The following is a 10,000-nucleotide window of genomic DNA, read 5'->3' as shown; positions in this document are numbered from 1 at the left end:
GAGGGAGGGGACATTGGGCTGTTTATTACACTAGTCCCCAAAGTTTTATAATAACGTTTTCTTATTCACTGGCTTAACAACTTTGTGGACTTTTATATTGTATTTGATTGGTTGGTTCATTATGTTTAGTGCACAAACGTACGTTTCAAGGGTAATTTTGTGTAACATCTTTGGGGTTGTAAATCAATTTATCGGTCATTGTCTTATCCCTTTAGATCCCTGAATTTAAATACATTTCTTAAGATGAAAAAATGAGGGGGGGGGAAGGTAACAGGGATCTAAAGGGATAAGACAATGAATTATAATTTAAGATACATCCCCAATGATGATATAACTAATTTGAAAACCAAACAATAAAAGTACCCAAAGATAACATAGATACAAAACTTTGGGGACCAGTGTAATTTTCTGGCCCAATGTCACCTCCCTCTCTGGGGGAAAAAACTGGAATTAATCTCATATTTTTTATCCAATCCGCGGAAAGCTGTCTATAATACGATGCTATAAATGACTATTCTTCTAATTAAAATATAACCCATTTCTTTAAATTTCTTATTTTTTTAGTAGTGAAGCTACTCTATAACTCGCTTTGTCTGTTCGTCTGTCCGTTTGTAACGATTTTCTCGGCTACTATTTAAGATACCTTGTACTAATAAGAGCATTCAGTATATAATTAACTTATTCAGTCGGTCTATCAGTTTAAAAGAACTAGTTACCTAATTTTCAGAGAGAGAGAGAGAGGGGACAATGGGATGTTTATTACACTAGTCCCCAAAGTTTTATAATAACGTTTTTCCTTATTCGTTGGCTTAATAACTTTGGGGACTTTAGTTCATTTTGATTGGTTGTTTCATGAAGTTGAGTGTTTTAACGATTCTACCACTAATTTTTATCTAGAGAAGGGGTAATTTGAACATTGTCATTGGGTATGTACATGTACATCAATTTATTGGCCATTGTCTTATCCCTTTAGATATTTAGATTTATCGCATAGTCTTTTTAATTACCTCTATAAATCATATCGTCCTATAATGATTTTTTTGTGCTTCGCTACTTATGGATGTTGTCATCCTTGGTTTGAAAAGAATTTTACGCTGGAAAAAAACTGTCTGATATATTTTTTTTTTTGGGTGGGGAAAAGGTTTAGACGTTTATGTAGTTATTTATCGCATCGTATTATAGACAGCTTTCCTTGGATATTAAAATAAAAAATAAGATTATTTCCAAATAGTCCTTTTAATTTAGGACCAACAAAAATTATATAAATCTTATAATATATTATTTTACAAAACAAGTTAATTTAGTTTTGTTCGTATTCTTAAATGATTCCTAAGACCAAAAGTTAGATTTTGTATGAGTTTCTGAAATTTAGGGTAAAATTTTATTTGAAATGTTTATTTTTACATTTGAAAGTAAATTAAAGGGGATTTTGTTTTAGGGAGGGGGGGGAGTAGGAGTTTAGTATTGAAAAAAATAGCTTGAAGAAAGGGAGTTTTAACAGGGAGGAAGGGGACATTGGGCTATATTTATTACACTAGTCCCTCCCAAAGACTAATAATATCGTTTTCCTATTTGTTGGCTAAACAACTATGGGTTAAGTTAAGTGTGTCTTAACGTTTCAACCACTAATTGTTATCTACGGAAGGTATAATTTTGTGAATATACATCAATTTTTAGGCTATTGTCTTATCCCTTAAGATTCCTGGGGTTTCGTTCAAGGTCGTTTGAAAAAGGGGCACTTTTATGGGTCGCTTGCTAGGATCATATATTGCCAAATGTTTTTTGACCCTAACTCTTAACGAATTGCTTTTTCTTCTAATTTTCTTTTATTTTAATACTTAACTGTGGAATAGGGGTTTTGACTTTAATTAAAATAAATTAAAATTAAATAAAATAATAGTTATTTCTCGCATCGTATTATAAACGGCTTTCCGCGGATATAGAATGTACAATTATGAGATTAAAACTAGTTTTTTTAGCCCCGAGGTGACGGGGCTAAAAAAACTAGTTTTAATCTTATGATTGTACATTTCTATATTCGTAGAAAGCTGGATATAATACGATGCTAGACATAGTTTTTTCGTATGGATGAGAACCGGTTCCTATCCACCGGATTCGAATGAATACGAGAAAATAAATTAAAATTTCGAAACCGATTAATATCCGCTGGATTGGAACCGGTTCAGTCAGCCATACTGAAAAATCATGTATGGCATCGTATTACAGACAATTTTCCACGAATATTAAAATCATAAATTAATACCTAGCAGTAAATAAGACAATGGCCAAAAAAATTATGTACATCCCCAATGATGATACACAAAAATTACCCCTTATTTAGAATACTATTTGTGGTTGAAACGTTTGGACACTCAACTAATCAAAATTCAATATTCAAGTACTCAAGGCTGTAAAGCCAACGAATAAGAAAACATTATTATACAACTTTGGGGACTAGTGTATAAAACAGCCCAATGTCCCCTCCCTCCCTAAGCTTAGGTACTAAAAAAGGGTTATTTGATATTTTTCCAACATTTCACCGGAAGTCAAATTTGAAAAGAAAATTTTAAACGGGTATGCTTAATCCGATTAATATCCGCTGGATTAGAACCGGTTCTCAGTAATACTATCCGCGGATAATGTCCGCGAAAAGCTGTCTATAATACGGATTTGAAAAGAAATCTTTAAACGGGGGATTTTAAATAATATAATTGAAAAAAAAGGAGTTTAAATATAAGAACCTTTAAAAAAAATAGAATAATATTAGAATTTAGAATTTCAACCGGATTAAAACCCCTTTCTAAGTCATACTAAAACAAGAATGACAACATCCATAAAAGCGAAGCACTGAAACGGTAGGACAAACGGACATTAACATTTGTAAAGTGTCAGAACTGAATAATCATAATATAAATGTATAAGAGTCGAAGCAAAATTGTAAGTGAATTTGTTGAAAAACTGCTTGATACAGGATAATAATTATGGAAATACTTACATTTTTAGGACTTGATTACAGAGTTGCTTCGCTTATAACATTAAACTTTATTGTCCCAGGAATTATTATACCAAAATCTGATCAATCGGATGATTTGATCACATGAAAATTTGTTGTTAAAAAAGTAAAAAAAATCGACCCTAATTATAGAAAAGCTTCGCTTTTAAAAATCATAAAACGTATTCAAAAAATAAATAATAGTTATTTCCCCACAACAGCTTTCCGCGGATATAAAATGTACAATTTTAAGATTAAAACCAGTTTTTTTAGCCACCAGATGCTCCGAGATGCCGAAGGCACGGGCTAATAAAACTGGTTTTAATCTTATGATTGTACATTTGAAAATGCTTTAAATTGATATACTTACATTTATATTTAAGGAAGCAAGATTTTAAAATAGAGATACTTTTCTTATTACATTATGCCAATTTATCCTAGTAATCTAAAGAATAGAAATCATTATTCCAAGTTTAAAATCAATAGGACAATTCTAATAAGATCTATCCATTACCTACCCTAAATTTAGAAAAGCTTTGCTTTTAAGAATTTTTATGGATTTGGGGGTTGGAGGGGTGGTAAGCCAAAAATTAAAAAGCGAAGTTCCTGCCTTAAAACAAGGATGACAACATCGTTAAGTAGCGAGACATAACCGACGGACAAACGGACAAAGTAATTTATACACTAGATGTGCATATGTCTTAAGAATCTTTACTGAAAATTTCAGCTTTCTATATTCAATAGCAGCCAAGATAATTAAATTTCCCCCATAGCAGAAAATCCAATAATAAAATAGCCTAAAACCATCCAGTAAGGCTGTCTAAAATTGGAGTTTAGTGTAGTTACCGAGATCTTTGTTGGATGTTACAAACTTGCAATTAATTTTAATCAACACATTAGGGGTAATTTTGTTGGTAATTATGGGGTGTGTATATCAATTTATCGTCCATTGTCTTATCCATTTATATTAAGCGAATTAGGAACTCCCATAACTATAAAAAAAATGGGTATAGTCCCTTTCGTGACAACGCCTCTTAAGGGGGCGTTTCGTCGTATTTTCACAGTAGCTTTTATCCTATTTCTAAACCCTGCTGGGGGCTCTAACCCTGCGGGGCCAATTGCCTAACTCTGCAAGGCAATCACCTAACCTAACCTAAAATAACCTTTCAAAAGCTATACTGTAAAAATACGATGAAACGCCCCTTAAGAGGCGTTGCCACGAAAGGGACTATACTCCAAAAATTTCGAAATTAATTGATAAAAACACCATATGTATAAAAGTTTTGCTACTTTTTTTTGTCGGGTCACTTTAAAGTTGTAAATCACTCAAAAATGATCCCCAAATTTTCAAGAAAAAAAAGGGTTACAGAGGCGGGGATCTTAAGGGATAAGACAATGAACGATAAATTGATGTAGGTACATCCCTAATGATGATTAAAATTACCCACTTTTTTTGATGAAATCAATCAATGTTTGCATGTTTTATAAAGCTTTGGGTACCAGTATAATTTTACAGTCTATGTCCTTGTCCTAAAAGTAATCTATGAAGGGGTATTTTGTGTACCATCATTAGGGATGCACATCACTTTATCGGCCATTGTCTTATCCCATTTCTGATTCCTGATTTAAGTAGCCAGTTTCTGTCTGCTAGGAGCGAAGCTTTGGGTACCAGTATAAAATTTTGGCTACCTATATAAAACTTTGGGTACCAGAATAAAACTTCGGGTACCAGTATAAAACTTTGGGTACCAGTATATAAAACATGTTTTTTTTTTATTTCAGCTGTACGCCATGACCGGATGAGAGGGGGGCGTAACAAGTTTGGGTACCATTATAAAACTTTGGGTACTATTATATAAAACTTTGTGTAACATTATAAAACATGTTTTTATTTCAGCCGTACGTCACGACAGAATGCGCGGGGGGCGTAACAAGTTCGGACCCATGTACAAGCGGGACAGAGCAAGAAAACTACAGGTAGACAGATTCCAGGTGATCTATGGTGGATAGATAGATACATAGATAAGTAGATATGATAGATAGATAGATAGATAGATAGATAGATAGATAGATAGATAGATAGATAGATAGATAGATATATAGATAGATAGATAGATAGATAGATAGATAGATAGATAGATAGATAGATAGATAGATAGATAGATAGATAGATAGATAGATAGATAGATAGATAGATAGATAGATAGATAGATAGATAGATAGATAGATAGATAGATAGATAGATAGATAGATAGATAGATAGATAGATAGATAGATAGATAGATAGATAGATAGATAGATAGATAGATAGATAGATAGATAGATAGATAGATAGATAGATAGATAGATAGATAGATAGATAGATAGATAGCCAGACAGGCAGACAAACAGACAAACAGATAGATACATTGATAAAGTATTTGAAAGATTGATAAATAGATAGTAAACTCTATCCATAAATATTTTTAGAAAAAATTATTATTTACAAAAAATCTTCCAAAATATTTGTAAAAAATCCTTTAAATTTAATTTTCCTTTTTTAACTTTAGTTTTACTTTGACATCTAAAGAGAGCAAACATGTTAAAAACAAACTTTAATGGCTGAATATATATGTATTTTGTTTGTGAGTTAACATGCTAGTTAATTAGATAGATAGTGGATAGACAGATAGATAGATACATTATTATTACATATATGAAGATCTAGAGATAGATAGATAGATAGATAGATTTATAGATGGATGAATATATAGGTATAGATAGATAGATAAAAAGATATATTTAATTGTAACTCTTTTACGAAACAAAGCTCTTTTTTACCTCTCACAAAGAGATCTTTTTGCTATTTCAATACCTCGAAGGTCATTTTTTTACCCATTATTAAACATATATTAGCAAAAAACAGGGAGGGGACATTGGGGTAGTTTATTACACTAGTCCCCAAAGTTTTATAGTAGCATTTTCTTATTTGTTAGCTTAACCGCTTTGGGGACTTTAAATGGCCGATAAATTAATGTACATCCCCAAAGATGATACACAAATTTTTTCCCCCTCTGTAGATGACAATTATTAGTTGAAACGTTTGGACACTCAACTTAATAAACCAAACAATTCATAATTCAGTAAAAGTCCCCAAAGTTGTTAAGCCAACGAATAAGAAAATGTTTCTACAATGGTTTTATAATGGCTTAACAACTTTGGAGATATACGTAAATTTTGATGTTTTTATTAAATTTGAGTATTCAACGTTTCAACCAATAATTTTACGCTATGAAAGGGGTAATTTTGTGTGTTATCATTGGGGATGTACATCAATTTTCCGGCCATTGTCTTATCCCTTTAGATCCCTGACTTGTTATTTGATGTTGCAGCTATGGGGAAAAGTGTGAAAAATAAAAAAACAGCCCAAAACCTGCTTAAACGCAGTCCTATCGCCATGCATGTTTTATAGTTAATTATGCTCCTTTATGATGGGAATATCGTCATAAACTTTCAGCCTTCTGTCTTTAATAGGAGCCGAGAAAATCTCCTGTTTCATGTTGTAAATTTTGTTGCAGGTAATTCGGCAGCGGCAGCTATCCGCTCCTGGCAGCTCTATGATGGCCAGTCCCACCAATAGTGTGGCCAGCCTGTATCCACCCTCATCATCACACAGTCCCCAGGTAAACTTTTGGGTACCAGTATAAAACTTTGGGTACCAGTATAAAACTTTGGGTACCAGTATAAAACTTTGGGTACCAGTATAAAACTTTGGGTACCAGTATAAAACTGTGGGTATCAGTATACAACTTTGGGTGCCATTATAATTACAAAAGTTTGGGTACCATTATAATTATATAAGTTTGGGTACTATTATAGATATATAAGTTTCAACAACAAACCCTATGATTGCACCACCTTTGTCTGAAAGAACAAAACTATGAGTATGCATGTTAAGCCTTATCAAAAAAGGAGAACCATATAGGTTCAGCGGTTATCAAGATCCTTCGGTACAGACAGACACACAGACATACAGACAGACACACAGACATCCTGTTACTTTTATATGAGGATAGATTTGGAACTCATGGAAGAAGGGGACATCAGATGTTTATTGCACTAGTCCCCAAAGTTTTATAATAACGTTTAAAAAAAACGTTGTCTCAATAACCTTGGGGACTTCAATTGAATTCTGATAAGTTTGTTCATTAATTTATACAGTTGCTCCGCTTTCTAATTAATACCTAATCCTGTCATAGGAATCATCATGAAAAGTTTGAAATCGATAGGACAATTCTAACATGTCTAAATTGTCTAAAAAAAATTTTTTTATCAAAATGTTAAAAATCAGCATGTTTTAAATTGACGTACTGACTTTCCAGTAACAATTATACAGTTCCTTCGCTTTCTAAATCATACCTAAAGGTTATAGGAATCCTCATGCAAAGTTTTAAATGGATAGAATAATTCTAACATGTATAAATTGTCTAGGGCGTCCAATGGGGTGGGGCTGGTAAAAAAAGGTTGACCTTGGGGACTTTTAACGAATTTTGGTTGGTTTATTTAGTTGAGTGTCCAATCGTTTAAACCACTAACTTTAATCTAATAACCTGGTAATTTAGTGTATCATAATTGGGGATATATTTACATCAGCTTATAGGCCATTGTCTTGTATCCCTTTAGATTCCTGATTTAAGTAGCCTTGTACGTTTTCTGTCTGCTAGGAGCGAAGCTTTGGGTACTAGTATAAAACTTTGGGTACCTGTATAAAACTTTGGGTACCAGTATAAAACTTTACGTACCATTGAAAAACTTTGGGTACCAGTATAAAACTTTGGGTACCAGTATAAACTTGTGGTACCAGTATAAAAATTTGGGTACCAGTATAAAACTTTAAGTACCAGTATAAAATTGTGGTACCAGTATAAAACTTTGGGTACCAGTATAAACTTGTGGTACCAGTATAAAAATTAGGGTATTAATAAAAAACTTTACGTACCATCAAAAACTTTGGGTACCAGTTTAAAACTTTGGGTACCATAATAAAACATTATAAATTTGTTTAGGGAGTCCAATGGGGCGGAGGTGGAGTGGGTAGCTCTGGGCAGCACAACGGCCAAACGGTCAACATCAAGCAGGAGATACAGATCAGAGAGGTATCCTCTCTCACCTCGTCACCTGACTCTAGTCCTTCACCAGGTAATACTTTGGGTACCAGTATAAAACTTTGGGTACCAGTGTTAAACATTCTTCTATCTATCTGTCTGTTTATCTGTATATCTTTCTGTTTGTCTATCTGTCTGTCTATCCATCTGTCTGTCTATCCATCTGTCTATCTATCTATCTGTCTATCTATCTCTGTGTCTAACTATCTATCTATTATGCACACAAAAAAGAGATTTTCTCAGAGGCTATGTAAAGTAGAGGTCTAATTTTTATTCTTTTAACTACATATAGGCAATGCTTTACTATTTAATAACATTAGCTGCCAAACTGCTTTTTAGCCACTGTTTTAGAAGGTTTTTTTTGACACTGTTTTAGAAGTTTTTTTTTAAAATTACTATGTTGTATATTCAGTTTTGACACTTTAATAAGAGTTAATGTTCGCCTGTTATACCGTTTCAGAGCTTCACTTTTATGGATGTTGTCATCCGTATTTTTATTGAAACTTAAATACTTTTTGAGATCACTCTTTTCCATCCGAAGCTTTTTATATGGTGGTCTATCTGTCTATCTATTCATCTGTCTGTCTATCTATCTGTCTATCTATCTGTCTATCTATGTATCTATCTCTCTGTCTGTCTATTTATCTATCAATTTATCTTGCTATTTATCTGTCTGTCTATCTTTCTGTATATCTATCTGTCTGTATATATTTATTTGTCTATCAATTTATCGGTCTATATATTCATCTATTTATTTATATGTCTATCTATTTATCTATTAAATACTTTTTAAGACTACTATTTCCTATCCGAAGTAGCTGTTTATATATAGCGGTCTAACTTATCCTTGACTTACATTTTAAATAGCACAGCCACTCTATAACTTTTAACAAAGTATAAAACTTTGGGTACCAGTATAAAACTTTGGGTACCAGTATAAAACTTTGGGTACCAGTATAAAACTTTGGGTACCAGTATTAAACTTTGGGTACCAGTATAAAACTTTGGGTACCAGTATAAAACTTTGGGTACTAGTATAAAACTTTGGGTACCAGTATAAAACTTTGGGTACTAGTATAAAACTTTGGGTTCCATTATAAAACTTTGGGTACAAGTATCAAATTTTGGGTACCAGAATAAAACTTTGGGTCTTACTGTTTAAATAAAGACAGACACTTTAAGTATAATAATAATATTTTTAATGCATCCTTTTAAATTTCCGTTTTTCCTTCATCCAGGGAGGGGGGGGGGGGGATATTGGGCTGTTTATTACACTAGTCCCCAAAGTTTTATTATAAAGTTTTCTTATTCCTTGGCTTAACATGTTTGGGGACTTTTATTTAATTTTGATTATTTGATTCAATAAGTTGAATGTCAAAACATCTAAACCTCTAATCATAATCTATACTAGTTTTATAATTCTTATTTGTTAGCTTAACATCTTTGGAGACTTTTAGTGAATTTTGATTGGTTGGTTCAACCACGTTTCAACCACCAATTTTCATCTACAGAAGGGGTAATTTTGTGTGTCATCATTGGAGATGTACATCAATTTATCAGCCATTGTCTTATCCCTTTAGATCCCTGCCTTCATTATTACGAAATGTTTGCGAAAAAATTGCATTTCTCTAAGGTTATTTGCAGTGATTAAATAAAACATAGATTTCCCTGGTTGCTAAGAAAAAAAACTTTGGGTACCAATATAAAACTTTGGGTACCAGTATAAAACTTTGGGTACCAGTATAAAACTTTGGGTACCAGTATAAAACTTTGGGTACCAGTATAAAACTTTGGGTACCAATATAAAACTTTAGGTACCAGTATAAAACTTTGGGTACCAGTATAAAACTTTGGGTACCAGTAT

The 10,000-nt window shown here is 32.6% G+C and overlaps 1 protein-coding gene across 3 annotated transcripts in view; it reads left to right on the top strand.

The window, feature by feature from the left end:
• LOC145306842 (nuclear hormone receptor FTZ-F1-like) overlaps positions 1-10,000 on the top strand; it is a 75,541-nt gene that overhangs the window by 38,459 nt on the left and 27,082 nt on the right. For 2 of the 3 annotated variants that reach the window (XM_080149154.1, XM_080149156.1), the window contains 3 exons: positions 4,890-4,984; positions 6,550-6,654; positions 8,038-8,170. In XM_080149154.1, coding sequence (XP_080005280.1) covers positions 4,890-4,984; positions 6,550-6,654; positions 8,038-8,170 — 333 coding nt within the window. The remainder of the gene's footprint in view (positions 1-4,889; positions 4,985-6,549; positions 6,655-8,037; positions 8,171-10,000) is intronic. The other variant, XM_080149155.1, reaches the window with a different exon arrangement.

The sequence above is a fragment of the Acartia tonsa genome, chromosome 15, assembly GCF_053477335.1.
Source record: "Acartia tonsa isolate MP-2025a chromosome 15, ASM5347733v1, whole genome shotgun sequence".
Classification (NCBI taxonomy): Eukaryota; Metazoa; Arthropoda; class Copepoda; order Calanoida; family Acartiidae; genus Acartia; species Acartia tonsa.
Note: the sequence above shows the minus strand (reverse complement) of the source record. Positions and strands in the feature narration are given on the sequence as shown.